The following is a 14426-nucleotide window of genomic DNA, read 5'->3' as shown; positions in this document are numbered from 1 at the left end:
GCTCCCCTCGCGCAAGGACCACATTTCTGACTCTAGCCGCCGCCGCCGTAGCCGCCGCCACCGTAGCCGCCGCCGCCGTAGCCGCCGCCGCCGTAGCCGCCGCCGCCGCAGCCGCCGCCGCCGTAGCCGCCGCCACCCTTGCCGCCGCTGCCCTTGCCGCCGCTGCCCTTGCCGCTGCCGCCCTTGCCACTGCCGCCGCTGCCCTTGCCGCCGCCATCACCTTTGCCCCTCCGACGATCCTCCTCCTGCCGCCGCGCCGCGCGCGCCACGGTGCGGCCGTTGTACGTGCGCCGCTCCGCCCGCCCGCCCGCACTCTTGCCCTGCCCGCCGCGCTTGCCGCCCGCCACCTCGCGCCGCGCCCGCTTTTCCTCGTGCCTCTCGCGCCGATCCGCTCGCCCAGCCGCCGAGGAGGCCGCTTTGTCCTCCCGCCGCCGCTTCATCGCCGCCTCCTTCGCCGCCTTGGCAGTGACGCCCGCCATCTGCTTCGCGCCAACGAGCGGCCGGCCGTCGAGCGTCGCAGCGGTGGCCATCGTGACGCCGATCGCACCCGCACGCAGCATCTTGAGCGCCTGCGCCTTGTCCGCTCCCTCGAGGCCCCCGGCCGAGACGGCCTCGTGCTGCAGCTGCGCGAGGCTCATGGCGTAGAACGTCATCTTTGCGTCCACCTCGTCCCGGTTCCCGGTGCACGCACGTTTGCAGTCCACGGCTGGCGTCTCCTCCGCCATAGCCCGCTTTCTGCCTCCCCCCGGGATGCGGACGTAGAACTTGAGACCACCGACCGAGAGCTGGTCGCCGTCTCGAAGCTGCCGCTGCTGGTCGGCGGCGACCTTCCCCCAGCCGCCGCCGCTCATCTTGAGGTAGGAGATGTCGTCCCCCTCCCGCACGTGGAGGTCGTAGGTACCCGCTGCGTTGGAGGAGACGAAGCTCGACAAGCCGAGGTCGGTGCGGTTGTCCCCCCCCTTGTTTGGCGGGCGGCCAGAGGGTTTGAGCATGATTACCTCCGCTCCCCCCTCAAGCCGAGCGCCAACCCCCGCCGGCTCCGATGATGCAGAGGGCCGCACGCCGCCGTCCGCCGCTGAAGCGGGGTCAGACATGGGCTGCGCCCCCGATGTCGAGGCGGGCGGCAGCTCGGCCCCTGCCGCTCCGCCCGCCGAAGCGGTGCCGCCCTCACCGGCGCCTTGATCAGCGGCGGCGGTGACGCCTCGGTCAGCGGCGGCGGTGGCGGCAGGTGAGGCGGCGGGCGAGGCGGCATCGCTCTCGCCGTCGACCTCGCGACGCCCCTCGCCACCGCCCTCGCCGCCGCCCTCGCCGCCGCCCTCTGCCACCGCAGCAGGGTCAGCAGCGGCGGTGGCGGCCGGCGAGGCCGCGGGCGAGGCGGCACCGCCCTCGCCGCCGACCTCGCGACGCCCCTCGCCGCCGCCCTCGCTGTCTCCTTCGCCGCCGCCCTCGCCGCCGCCCTCGCCGCCGCCCCCGCCGCCGCCGCTCATGGACGAAACCTCCCCAGGCGGTGGCGGCGGCGCCGTGTGCGGGGGCGGCGGTGCTGCGCGCGGAAGCGGCGGCGCCATCGCCCCTGCTGGCGCGCTCGGCGGCAGCGTCGGCGTATACACCGCCCTCGGCTTTGAGCGGCGAGTTCTACAAAATTCTTTATTAATTGGACACGATTGTGGCACGCTCGCTCACATTCCACCGAAGCCAAGCCGTGCCATGCTCTTCCTTCGCCGCTTGAGCACGCTCAGCGCCGCTGCGGTGCCCGCACAGACGCTCGGCGCTGCGCTGCCGGCCTCAAAGACGCTGACCAAGGTGCTGAGGGCGGGCCCAGGGCTGGACCGCCTCGGAGGAGTAGCTTCACCAGATCTCGCTGCGTTGGCACGGCACGCCGAGCGGTTGGCTCCTGAGCTCGCGTGGGAGGCTCGGCGCTCGCTGCTGAAGCGGCTCAGGATGGTGGGGTCTGTGGACCACGTGTCGCGCCATGAGGCTCGCGACCTCGCCAACCGGGCACGAGCTCTCGAGCCGGAACTTGGCGATGCCGTGGCAGACCTCTTTGAGGAGCTCGCCGCCGTCAAGGTCGCGGGCGGCGAGCTCGGGCCGAGTCGCTCGCTCGCTCACCAGATGCTGGCGGCCGAGCAGGCGGCCAAGCACCTCGAGGCGACGATCCACGCGCACGAGGCGCACGCGCTCAACCCTGTCTCGCAGCCGTCGGACGCGGCGGCAGTGGACTACGAGCGGCTGCGCGCGAGGCTGGCCGAGGAGGAGGAGGAGGAGCACGGCGGCGGTCTCGTGGGCGCGGTGTCGCGGATCCGCGTGCGGCACCAGCAGCACGCCCGCGCGATGAAGGAGCAGGAGGGCCTGCGCGCGCTGACCGCCCTGCTGCTGGAGGAGGAGGTGGAGGAGGTCAAGGCGGCGGACGGCGACAGCCGACTGGTCGAGTTCGCGGTGGCGGACAGGGAGGCGAAGCTTCAACAGGAGCTGGCCGAGGTCGTGGAGCGGCTCGAGGCCGTCTCGCTGCGGCTGTTGGTCGAGGAGCGAGAGGAGGCGGACAACCTGGAGGCGCTGTGGTGACCAAGGCACCACGCGAGCGACCTGAAAAATAAGTAAATAATAAAATGGGCCCTCACGAGGAGATGGGTGAAAAGGTAGGAACAGGTCCCCGCCCGACCTGAGACGCGAGCGGATTGGCAGGGCTAAAGTTGTTGGCTGAGGCGGCTAGTTCCCGCCGCTGGCGCCCATGTGAGAGAGCGAGCCTACTCAGCTTGCGATATACCAAAGATAGTCCACCACGCGGTTCCGGTGTGTTAACGTTTCCGGATGAAATGATTTGAGATATCGAGCTGTATCACAGACAGTGATCAGTGTCGAGCGTGTGAGACAACCTCACAACCAACCGTCGAGACAAGACGTGTCGAGCGAGAGTGTGAGTGTGCGCTCGCCTGCCCGCCTAGGCCTACATCACCATGTTGCCTGTGGCATAGTAGCGAGCGGGGCCGACCTGCGTGCACCAGAACCGGCCGCCCGTCACGCGCTCAGGGTAGCCTCTCGTCTCCTCCCACCAGCCTGGACCCGGCATTGCGCCGCCACCATCGTGGAAGAGCGTCTCCGCCTCCTGACCAAAGCAGGCTGCCACAGCCGCCGAGTCCGAGTCGGTGGGGCTGATGCAGTGCAGCGTCTGCACAGCGCCCGCCGCCGAGTCGTCTCTCAGCCGGTGCAGCAGCGCCGCATGAGGCGGTGGCGGCATGGCAGCGCCGCAGAGGACCGCAAATTTGATCCGCGGCCCTTCGCCCAGCGCAGAGCGTGCGGCGACAATCGCGGCCAAGGTCGCCCCCTGTTCGTGCCCTACGATCCCCACCGCAGCCTGCTCGACGAGCGCTCGTTCCACAGAGGCGACCGACTTCTCGAGGCCCTTCCCGTCGTCGCCCGTCCACCAGCTGCCGTCGTCTGTGCCCGCGTCGAGGGCGTGGTACTGCCAGTTGGGAGGGATGGAGGCGCCGGCATCAGCGCGGCGCGGCACGCCGGCGAGAAACCTCTTTGCGCCAGAGGCGGTCGGCGAGTTTACAAACGCGCCCGCGCTCGTGCCGGACCCGTGCAGCAGCAGCATGCGCCGGCTGCTTTCAGCGCCGATGCTCGCAGCGCCGATGCTCATCGCAGCGGCGGCATTCGCAGCGAGGCACAGCAGAAGACATCGCAGCATCGACCTCCAGCGATGGGTAATGTGACCGGTAATGCGCTCGAAGCCGGCTGGGGATTTCGCAAAAAAGAATTTGACGCCGGGTGCCGTGCTCGCGCGCGCTGGCTCCAACACAGTTTCACCATTATTAGTAAAAAGACGGCAGTGCCGTCGAAGACGAAGCTTTCGTAAAACGGCTTAGCCTTGTAGGCGACCTCGGCAAATATTTACGAATCCTTGTCAAGACCGACCCAGCGGCGACGGACTCACGACGGTCACGAGCCCTGGCGTCGATACTTAGTTCGAGTAGCTTTCGGTGCCGCCGGCTTCACCCCCTCACGCCCGACACGCTCGTGCACGCCCCCGCCTCTCGCGGGCTCCCTGAGCCGCAGGCGCCTCCGACGCAGAAGCAGCGCGCCCCGGGCGGCAGCGCTGAGCTCTCGGCGACGCCGGCGCGGCTCGGAGAGGCCGTCCCCTCCCTGCTCCTCTTGAGGAGCGCCTCCGCCACCGCCTCGAACGCCCCTCCGTGCGCGGCGTCCCAGAGAAACATGCGGTGCACCTCCCGCAGTCGCTCCCTCTTTGTGCGGAGGGCGTCCTCTGGCAGTCGCTCGAGGATTGCCGGCAGCTCAGGGATCGACTCAAACGGCAGCGTGACGGCGAATGCTTCGTAGTCGAGTTCTGGCTCGTACGGCTGAAGCACGCGTACGCCCAGCCCCGCGTGGATAATCACCGGGATGCAGCCGCAAGCCATGTAGTCGACCAGGCGCGTATCGAAGCCGTTGCCCGGCGCGACGAGGCAGAACTGCACCGACTGCAGCGCCTGGTGGTACGCGGCGGTCCCGCCGCTCATCGCCCTGCCGGCGATGCCTGACAGGGGTGCAATGTCGGTTACCCGCGTCCACTCTGCTCTGGCGGTGGGAGAGGGCGCAGCAAAGGGCGCGGCACACCCAGGTCCGCGATTGGGTTCGCCCCCAGCTGCTGCCGTACCGCCTGTCGGATGCCCATGCTGTACAGCTCACGACACCTGGACGTCGCATCTGCCCCGGCGAGCGAGCGATTCGGCTGGTAGCACTCCGCCTCCTCGGAGATGATGCGCGCCGACCCACGGAAAAACAGGACCCGCCGCCGCGGAGCGTGTAGCGCCCCCCCTCTGTACGTCTCACGAGCCACTCGCACCAGCACGGGCGAGCTCACGCGCCAGCGCGAGGGGGTGCACTTCCCGGATGCGGAAGCGCTGGTGCAACGGTCGACCTGCAGCTCTCGCCGCACGCTCGGTGGCGCGACAACGTACCGCACGCCGGGGGCGAAGCAGTCGGTGTTGCCATAGTACAGCAGCACCTGTGGCGTGGCGCGCGGCGGCGTGGGAGGGCGTGGGGAAAGAGCTTGGCGCAGCGGGGCAGTCGCGCCACGTCGCCCGGTTGATAGAGCGAGGGGGGTAAATCGCAGACCCCGCGATCGAGTTGCACGGCGTGGAGCCGAGGCCGACGCCCCGCGGATGGGTCCGCCTGTCTCCCCGCCTCCACTTGGACGGTGAGCCGACGGAGGTACTCGACGGCGAGGTTCTGGTGCAGTCGAAACCCATACACGGGAGCCCACTCTAGCTCTGCACACTCGACGGACCCCGCGCGAAGATCGCTGCCAAGGAGCTGCAGCAGGAACGCATCGAGAGCCTCATAGAGGATCGGCCGATAGCTGTTGTGCATGGTGGACAGGGGGAGGCCGCCGCAGCCGCGCTCGAGGGGCGTGCCGCCGCTTCTGTGGGCCACGGTTGGGGCGCTTGCGGATACCGCCTCGCCGTCTCTCGAGACGAAGACGCCTCTCCTAGCGGAGCACGTCGAGGGAGGGTGAGCTGAGCAATCTGGCGAGTCGACTCCCGTGCAATGGCAGACGCCCCCCCGGCAGCTTCCCATCGCCGAGCAGCCGTGGATGCAGCACTGCGGCGGCGAAGGAGCAGCCTCCGCAACGAGCTGGGTGACGTGCGTGCTCGGCCGAGGTGGTCGGTGGGCCGACGAGGTGTTGGCGAGCAGCCAGGGGAAAGACGCCGCGTTTGTCACGCTCGCTGGTAACTCAAGCTGCCAGAGCCCCGCCGATTTGGCCACGGATGCCGGCAGCGTGCCCGAAATGCTAGTCCCAGTCAGCCGTGCGCCATGCGTCAGCGCAAGCCAGGAGGGCAACGTGCCTGAAAGCCGATGACTCTCCCGCACATCCAGCTGGCCCACAGCGATGCTCGGAAGGTGGGCGGGCAGCGTACCGGAGATCCTGGTGCTTCGAAGCACGAGGGCCGTGGAGAAGTGGCAATTCGGAGGGCCCATGCGCGGCAGAAGGTCGCCACGCTGCAGGGCGCGAGGCTGCGCGCGCTGACGCACGCAGGGCCCGCCACGCCCGAGGTTGGATGGGATAGTTCCGGAGATGCCGAGCCTGCTGTTGATTTTGTCGATACGAGGGTTCTGGGTGCGCACGCTTGGGCCGTTGATGACCAATGACTCGAGGGCGGTGAGATCGGCAAGCTGCTTAGGCAATGTGCCTGTCACACGGTGCGAGATGACCCAGAGGCCCCGCAGCTCCGTAAGCCTGCTTATTTCTTTCGGAATCTCGCCCGCGCCCGAGATCCTGACCTCATCGACCTTGGCGCCGGCGCACCTCACGCCTCTGATGTTGGTGGTGCCGCTGCAGAGGCTGATGTTGCGCTCGAGGAAGCGGCTTAGTTGGTACGGAGTGGCCTCCAGCACGGCCGCGTTGCGAGTCTCTCCTCCAGGACCAGCTCGCACGCGCTGCTGGACGCGCGCGCCTGGCATGTACGTGCCGTTCGACACGACCTCGAGGCCACGTCCTGTAGACTGTTGCGTGCGTCCCGAACTTGATTGAGGGGGTGGGCCATGCTTAGAAAGAATTCTTCGATTGTATCGGCCTTTGGAGCCGTCCTCCGATCCGGCGGCCTGCTTATTTCTTTTTTCGAGCCATATAGCACATCCACACATGTATATGCGACTTCACGCGAGCATCCTCGCCGCGTTCCACCTCCTCCGGCGCTGGCTCACGCGGGTCGTTGGCCCGCGCGCTGCGGCACTACTCCGCCACGTCCACGCTGCCACCGAGCCCCGCGCCGCTTCGATCGCTGGCCAGCTTGGCCGCATGTTTGTGCGGGTCATGGGACCGAGCGCCGCAGTGGCCGCTCATCACGTGCCCGAGGCGCCCGAGCGGGAGCACAGCGCGGAGCGGCTCGCTGCGCAGTCGCACCTTCGCCGGTCGATCATTCCGAGCACAGTCACGCGCCGGATCTCTGACGGGCGCTGCGACCCTCGCCGGAGCAGCGGCCTGCGTCGCCTCCGCCACTTTGAGCCGCCACTCGCCGCCGCCGCAGGCCAATCACGATTGGCGTCTGCTGCATGGCCAAGAAGGCCAAGTCGGGGCCGATGCTCGAGACGCTGGACCGACTGCAGGCCTTCCGCGGAGAGAGATCGCCGAGAGATCGCCGAGAGATCGCCGAGAGGCAGCCGAGAGGCAGCCGAGAGGCAGCCGAGAGGCAGCCGAGAGGCAGCCGAGCCGAGAGAGAGCCGAGAGAGAGCCGAGAGAGAGCCGAGAGAGAGCCGAGGGATAGCCGAGTGTAGCCGAGAGACAGATGCAAGAGGACCGGCTGCAGGCCTTCCGCGCCGACGGGCACGCCGAGTTCGCGGTCGTGTCCTTCGACGAGCGCATGCTGCTCGAGGAGCCGGTCGAGTCGTGGCCCGTGTGCGAGGCGGGTTAACTAGTTATTAATTAGTTATCCGTTATTGAGTAGTGACTGATTAGAATTCGTCGTGGCCCGTGTGCGAGGCGCTGATCGCCTTCCTTCTCAGCGGGTGAGTCAGTGATTAATTCAGTGATTAATTAGTGAATTAACTCCTCCTGGATTAGGCGCTGATCGCCTTCTTCTCCGCGGGTGAGTCAGTGATTAATTAGTGAATTAACTCCTCCTGGATTAGGCGCTGATCGCCTTCTTCTCGGCGGGCTTCCCGCTGCAAAAGGCGCAGGCGTACGCCACGCTCCGCAAGCCGTTCGTGTTCAACGACCTGCAGATGCAAGAGGCGCTCTTCGACCGGCGCCTGAATTAATCACTGCCGTCAATGATTAACGAGTCAATATCGCCGTTCATGAATTACTAAGGTGCTCTTCGACCGGCGCGCCATCTACGCAAAGCTCGAGGGGGTAGGGGTGCCCGTTCCGAAGCACGTCGTGCTCGAGCCGGGCAGCGCTGTGGTCGACGAGCAGGAGGACTACATCGAGGTGGACATGTCCGAGACATGTCCGAGACATGTCCGAGACATGTCCATAGGAGGACTACATCGAGGTGGACGGCGCCAGGCTGCAGAAGCCAATCGTCGAGAAGCCAATCTCAGGCGAGGAGGAAGTGATTAGCTAATCAGCGAATTAACTGGTAGCAGACGCCAATCGTCGAGAAGCCAAGCTCAGGCGAGGACCACGACATCCGCATCTACTACCCGCGCTCCGCCGGCGGCGGCTCGAAGCGGCTCTTCCGCAAGGTTGGCGACAAGGCGTCCCAGTTCTACCCCGACGAGCATGAGTCGCGCGCCACGTCGGGCGAGGCGTACATCTACGAGGAGCTGCTTCAGACCGAGGGGACGGACGTAAAGGTGCACGCACACCAGGAGTACGCCCAGCACCGACCACCCGCAGTCACACCTCCATTCACAGCCTTGTTATTCACACATGGACAGGTGTACGCGGTCGGCCCGGAGTACGCGCACGCCGAGGCGCGCTAGCCGGCCGTCCTCGTTCGCACTCCTCCGTGTGAACGCATGCTCGTGTGGCGTCTGGTCAGGCGCGCAAGTCGCCGGTCGTGGACGGCAAGGTGATTCGCAACGCGCGCGGCAAGGAGCTGCGCTACCCGCTCATCCTCAACAACGACGAGAAGGAGATCGCGCGAAAGGTGGTCCTCGCCTTTGGCCAGACGCTGTGCGGCTTCGACCTGCTCCGATCGGAGGGCCGCTCGTACGTCTGCGACGTCAACGGCTGGTCCTTTGTCAAGGACTCTCACAAGTTCTGGGCCGACTCGGCCAACCTCCTCCGCCAGTACTGCCTGCACGCCATCTGCGCGGGAGGTAGATGTCTGGACGAGAGACGCGGCCAGCCTCTGGCCAGCCTGCTCAGTCAGGATCTCTCGCCGGACCAATGTCGAGTGCTTGCCCGGCACGCCACGCCACGCCACCCCTGCAGCGCACACCGCGTGGAGACGCGCTCCTGCCGGCAGAAGGGCGTCTCTTCACAGCCGTTGCTGTGAACAGGCCCGCACCACGTGGAGAGGCACCCGCAAGGCGCGCCTCAGGTGCCGCCGCCCGACGCCGCCATTCAGCCGTCTGCCACTCCACAAGCAGACACCGCCCACCGTCCCCTCCCCTGCACGCCTCGCAAGGTGCCGCCGCCCAACCGGACAATTCGAGACTCGGTGCTGCAAGACGTGGTGCCGCCCCGCGCCTCGCTGCAAGCGCCGACCGGCGCCGAGGAGTCGGAGCTGCTCTGCGTGATCGGGCTGACGAGGCACGGCGACCGGACGCCGAAGCAGAAGCTAAAGATGAAGACCACGGAGCCGCGCCTGCTCGCGCTGCTCGGCAAGAACAAGGACGCGCGCGCGGAGCTGAAGATCAAGAAGATCCGCGCCATGGAGGAGCTCACCCAGATCGTCTCGCGGCTTGTGGAGGAGAAGCTGCGCGCGGCGGACCCGTCCTCGGACAGGCACGAGGAGGACCTCGACAAGCTCCTCACGCTGACTGTGTGGTAGTAACTGCCGGTGCCTCCTCCTCCAGGTACGAGGAGGACCTCGACAAGCTCCTCACGGTGCAGCAGGTGCTGCAGTCGCACCCGTTCTCCGGCATCAACCGCAAGGTCCAGATCAAGCCCTCGAAGTGGGCTGCTGTACCGGAGGCGGGCTCAGCGGACGGCGGCGCCGCGCCCCCAGCCTCGCGCGAGGTCGCAGTAGAGGCGCTCTTCATCCTCAAGTGGGGAGGCGAGCTGTGAGCAGCGTCTCTTCACACCTGCAGCTGTGAACAGGCGCTCTTCATCCTCAAGTGGGGAGGCGAGCTGACGGCGCTCGGGGAGGCGCAGGCCGAGTACCTTGGCGCCAAGTTCCGCAACTCGCTCTACCCGGGGGACGAGGTTGGCGGCGGGGTGCTGCGGCTGCACTCCACCTACAGGCACGACCTCAATCAATTAAGGGCGAGTTGCGGTTGATGAGGGGTTAATTCAGAGTCACTCCACCTGCAGGCACGACCTCAAGATCTACTCCTCGGATGAGGGGCGCGTGCAGACGACGGCCGCCGCCTTCACCAAGGGCTTCCTCGACCTCGAGGGCGCCCTCCCCCCCATCCTCGCGTCGCTCGTCTCCAAGGACAAGTCGGCGACGGCCATGCTCGACGACACGAACGAGCAGGGCCGCCTCGGCATGGACAGATCAAAGGCGGTCATCTCGCAGCTGCTCAACTGCCCGCAGACTACCGCAGGGGCCATCGCCGCGCAAGAGTCGTCCCGCCCCCCCTCGCCGAGCAGCAAGCAGCCGCGCGGTCTCGAGCGCGGACTCGAGCATGGCCAGATCGTGGCGCAGGCATACCCCCCCCCACACATACCTCCCCCGCATCTCCCCCACATCTCCCCCACATCTCCCCCACATCTCCCCCACATCTCCCCCACATCTCCCGCGCCAGGCGCCCTCGACGGCGGCGGAGGGCGGCCTCGCCTCCGACTCCCTCCTCTCCGCCTGGCTGAGCGAGAATGCAAAGGCGCCGCGCCAGGCGCTCGAGCGGCTGCACCAGCTAGTCGAGGAGCTCGAGCGGGAGCTACGCGGGGAGATATGGGGAGATGTGGGGAGATGTGGGGAGATGTGAATAGGAGCTCGTGCGGGAGCTACGCGCGAGGAGCAGCGCGGGCGGCGGCGCGTCGAGCATCGGCATCCTCGGGCTGCTAGTTCATAGTGAATCACTCATCGAGCAATGAATTAATAGGCGCGTCGAGCATCGGCATCCCTCGAGTCCCTTCTCGCGACGTGGCTGTCTCGTCGGGCAAACTCTCCTCCAAGGTTGCGGCACTTGTTCACAGCTAGAGGTGTGAAGAGACGCTGTTCACAGGCCCTCTCTCCTCCAAGGTTGCGGCACCGGCGAGGCATTCCGCAGCCAACGGCAAGACGCCGCACCTCCAGCTCGGCCGAAGGAAGGGTGAATTAGGGGCGAGTTGGGTGTGAGTTAGGCGAGACGCCGCACCTCCAGCTCGGCCTAAGGAAGGGTGAATTAGGGGCGAGTTGGGTGTGAGTTAGGCGAGACGCCGCACCTCCAGCTCGGCCGGTGGGCGCAGCTGCACAAGGACCTGTACAGCTCGCGCAAGGAAGTGTTTGACACCTCAAAGGTGCCAGACATCTACGACAATGCGCTGTACGACATGGTCCACAACGAGCACCTCGGGCTGCAGGCCCTAGCCGCGCCGGCTCCGAGAAGGGTGCGAGAGGGCTCCGAGGCGGTCCCGTCACTTCGGTGCGTTGCTGCAGGCTTTGCCGCGCTTGTTCCGCGCCTCGCGCACGCTCGCGTCGTACGTGGTGCCGCAGGAGTACGGCATCGAGCCGGAGGACAAGGTGACGGTCGGCCTGCAGATCGCGTGGCAGATGCTCGCCAAGCTGCTGCAGGACATGCTTGAGAACGGAGGAGCGGTTGCCTAGTAATGAGCTGCTGAGGAGGATCGCCCACCTGCAGGACATGCTTGCCGGCATGGACGCAGAACGACACATGGAGGAGACGCGTGCCTCCGACCGCCCCCCCCCCCTGACATGTCCGAGACATGTCCGAGACATGTCCATAGGAGCGCATGCCTCCGACGCCCCCCTCCGAGGAGCCTTCCGAGAGCCTTCCGGGGAGCCTCCCTCGAGGCTTCTTCGAGAGCCTTCCCTGTAGGAGCGCGAGCACGAGCTGGACCATACCTCCCCCACATCTCCCCCACACCTCCCCCATATCTCCCCCACATCTCCTCCCCCACATCTCCCCCACATCTCCCCCACACCTCCCCCACACCTCCCCCACATCTCCCCCACATCTCCTCCCCCACATCTCCCCCACATCTCCCCCACATCTCCTCCATGCCTCCCCCATATCTCCTCCCCCACACCTCCCCCCTACCTCCCCCGCATCTCCCCGTAGGAGCGCGTGCACGAGCTCGACCCGTCCGCCTTCACCGACGTCAAGTCGAGCTCGCGGCATGTCCGCACGCGCCTCTACTTCACGTCCGAGGCGCACATCCTCTCCCTCTTCAGCGACATGTCCGAGACATGTCCGAGACATGTCCATAGGTCCGAGTCGCACCTCCTCTCCCTCTTCAGCGACATGTCCGAGACATGTCCGAGACATGTCCATAGGTCCGAGTCGCACATCCTCTCCCTCTTCAACGTGCTGCGCTACGGCCACGAGGTGCTCGCCGCCACCCAGGGGGAGAGGGCGAGCCGCGGCGTGCAGTGCATCTTCAGCGACGAGGCGCAGATTCCCCGAGATTCCCCGAGATTCCCCGAGATTACCCGAGATTACGGCGTGCAGTGCATCGCAAGTGACGAGGCGCTCGTCAAGCTCGAGAAGCTCGGCTTCCCCGAGATTCCCCGAGATTACCCGAGATTACCCGAGATTGCGAGAGTACCCGAGAGTACCCGAGATCAGGCGCGCGTCAAGTTTGAGAAGCTCGACGTCGGCTACCTCTCGCACATCGTCTTCCGCGTGCTCCACAAGAAGAACGCAGACCCGCAGGTGCCCTCCTCGTACGCGGTGCAGGTGCACAGCCGGTGAAGTAGATCTCGTCAGTCGAGCACTGAGCGAGCGCCTGTGTTGACTGACGTGCCCATGACGCGTGGTCGACGTCTCGTCAGGTGCTCGTCTCGCAGGGCGTCAACCAGAACATGTCCGCGCCGTCGCGAGGCGGGCCGTGCCAGGCCGAGTGGCACGAGAGGCCGGAGCTGCTGCCGAGCGACATGTTCATCTCCTCGCGCGACGACCTCACCCTCGAGGACGTCGACTGCTTCTTCTCGTACTTCCTGCGCAGCACGCCGCTCGGACAGACCAAGGCGGCGCCGCAGCGGCAGAGCAGCACTCCGTCGGCTAGCAGCACGACACTTAGCTCGGCCCTCGCGTCGGAGAGCTCTATGCAGGCGCGCGCCTCGCGCGCGCGCCGCGCTTCGGGGCCGCTCGTGCCGGAAGGGGAGGCGACGCCGTGCGTGGTGTCGCGGCGCTGCGCCGGGTCGGAGAGCTGATGGGGCCATTCGCGACTGAGAACTGCGGTATTTCGTCGATCGATGCTTGGAGTGCGAACACCGTGTTTACTTAATTTTGATTGATGCACTACACCGAACTCCCCCTCTTCGCGTGCGTGTGTGTGTGCGGGACGCCTGCATGTCGTTCTCGTTGAAGCTCCCGCCCGCATCAGGGCCGAGCGTTTTTGATCTCTCGGTAAGTGGGCGCCCGCCCGCCGCCTCTGAGGGGGTCGGGCCCCCTAGACTGAAAACAAAAACAAAGTGTAGAAACCGTCAAAAACAGCCTGCGAGAGCGGCGCTGGGATGTCATGTTGCGCGATGGCGTCATCCATTTCGTCAAGCCACCTTCATCGTGACCGTCGCCACCCTCGCCACCGTCTCGCCTACGTCGCCGCCGTCGCCATCGTCGGCCTCGCTGCCGAGACGGTGCTGCTGCACCTGACTCAACTCTCCCACCCCCCTGGCTCCTATGCCCCGACGTGTCCCGTGCTCCCCCGTCCGCCGATGTTTTTGCTGCCCCCCGGCGGAGCTTTGCAGCGCGGGCTCTCCTCGCCGCCTTCGCTGCCGCTGCATCGCTGTCGGCTCGTCATGTCTGTCTAGGGTCATTGGGGGCGTGCCATCGCTCGTCTCTCTCTCTCCCGGGGTCAGCTCCAAGCTGCCGTGTCGGAGACGTCGCCCCGTCGCCCCCTGGGCTCCCCCCCCCCCCCCCTCGGTGCACAAGTGATAGTGTCTCCGGCTCACGCGTTCTCCGTTCGAGGGCTCCCCGAGAGCGACGCCAGGCCCGGGGCGCCGTCGAGGAGCGCCGCCCCACCTCCTCCCGCCTCACCTCGTCCCGCCCCACCTCCTCCCGCCCCACCTCCCGCCCCTGCTCCCGCCCCTGCTCCCGCTCCTCGCCCGGCCGGGAGGGAGGAGGATGCCTCCGGGCATGGAGGCGCCGCCGCCGCGTCTCGCCCCGCGCAAATGAGGGGCGAGGCGCGAGGCAGCGGCGGCGGCAGCATGGCGCAAGCGGCGAGGGGCGGCGAGAGGGAGAGCTGGAGAGGCAGCTCGGCATTCGGCGAGGAGGAGAGGCGCGGGGAGAGGCGGGGCGAGAGGCGCGGGGAGAGGCGGGGAGAGAGGCGGGGAGAGAGGTGGGGAGAGAGGTGGGGAGAGAGGTGCGGGGAGAGGCGAGCTGACGGCGTCCCAAACGGCGGCTCGAACGCGCCGAAGGGAGGCGCGCTGCTGGTCGGCGAGCCGCCCTGCCGGCCGCACGAACCCGACCGGCTGCACGAACCCGACCGGCTACCGCGCGCAACGCTGCTCGCCGCGCCGATCGAGATTGGGGCGGAGCCGCTGCCGCACTGCGGCGGCGTGGCGTGCGACGCCGTCGGGCGGGGAGGGCGGGCGGCGAAGCTCGGCGACGGCGCCGCGGAGAGCTGCGCGGGCGAGGCGGCGAGGGCGGCGGGCGAGTTGGCGGGAGGGTGGTGCGCTGGAGTGGCGGGGAGGGAGGAGAAGGTTCGGCGG

The 14426-nt window shown here is 67.2% G+C and overlaps 5 protein-coding genes across 5 annotated transcripts; 2 read left to right on the top strand and 3 right to left on the bottom strand.

The window, feature by feature from the left end:
* Positions 1 to 32: 32 nt before the first annotated feature.
* Positions 33 to 1487, bottom strand: EMIHUDRAFT_103164 (hypothetical protein; the record flags this gene model as incomplete). Its single annotated transcript, XM_005768007.1, has 1 exon — positions 33 to 1487. The coding sequence occupies one exon, from the start codon at positions 1485 to 1487 to the stop codon at positions 33 to 35; it is 1455 nt and encodes a 484-aa protein (XP_005768064.1).
* A 217-nt stretch (positions 1488 to 1704) lies between these two features.
* On the top strand, positions 1705 to 2559 carry EMIHUDRAFT_103163 (hypothetical protein; the record flags this gene model as incomplete). The annotated part of the gene is made up of 1 exon (XM_005768006.1): positions 1705 to 2559. The coding sequence occupies one exon, from the start codon at positions 1705 to 1707 to the stop codon at positions 2557 to 2559; it is 855 nt and encodes a 284-aa protein (XP_005768063.1).
* A 382-nt stretch (positions 2560 to 2941) lies between these two features.
* On the bottom strand, positions 2942 to 3637 carry EMIHUDRAFT_211180 (hypothetical protein; the record flags this gene model as incomplete). The annotated part of the gene is made up of 1 exon (XM_005768005.1): positions 2942 to 3637. One exon carries the CDS (start codon positions 3635 to 3637, stop codon positions 2942 to 2944), a length of 696 nt encoding a protein of 231 aa, XP_005768062.1.
* Positions 3638 to 3989: 352 nt separating this feature from the next.
* EMIHUDRAFT_211179 (hypothetical protein) lies at positions 3990 to 6456 on the bottom strand (the record flags this gene model as incomplete). Its single annotated transcript, XM_005768004.1, has 5 exons — positions 3990 to 4528; positions 4609 to 4741; positions 4838 to 4999; positions 5185 to 5482; positions 5672 to 6456. The coding sequence occupies 5 exons, from the start codon at positions 6454 to 6456 to the stop codon at positions 3990 to 3992; spliced, it is 1917 nt and encodes a 638-aa protein (XP_005768061.1).
* Positions 6457 to 6638: 182 nt separating this feature from the next.
* On the top strand, positions 6639 to 11357 carry EMIHUDRAFT_427613 (hypothetical protein; the record flags this gene model as incomplete). The annotated part of the gene is made up of 16 exons (XM_005768003.1): positions 6639 to 6948; positions 7023 to 7089; positions 7290 to 7500; positions 7624 to 7725; positions 7805 to 7924; positions 7974 to 8048; positions 8116 to 8334; positions 8481 to 8760; positions 9034 to 9428; positions 9500 to 9625; positions 9707 to 9823; positions 9891 to 10115; positions 10357 to 10522; positions 10777 to 10863; positions 10947 to 11140; positions 11190 to 11357. The coding sequence occupies exons 4-16, from the start codon at positions 7717 to 7719 to the stop codon at positions 11355 to 11357; spliced, it is 2181 nt and encodes a 726-aa protein (XP_005768060.1). The 5' UTR covers positions 6639 to 6948; positions 7023 to 7089; positions 7290 to 7500; positions 7624 to 7716.
* Positions 11358 to 14426: the final 3069 nt, after the last annotated feature.

Source organism: Emiliania huxleyi, assembly GCF_000372725.1.
Source record: "Emiliania huxleyi CCMP1516 unplaced genomic scaffold EMIHUscaffold_47, whole genome shotgun sequence".
Taxonomy (NCBI): Eukaryota; Haptophyta; order Isochrysidales; family Noelaerhabdaceae; genus Emiliania; species Emiliania huxleyi.
The sequence above is the reverse complement of the archived record's forward strand: the minus strand, read 5'-3'. Positions and strand labels throughout refer to the sequence as shown.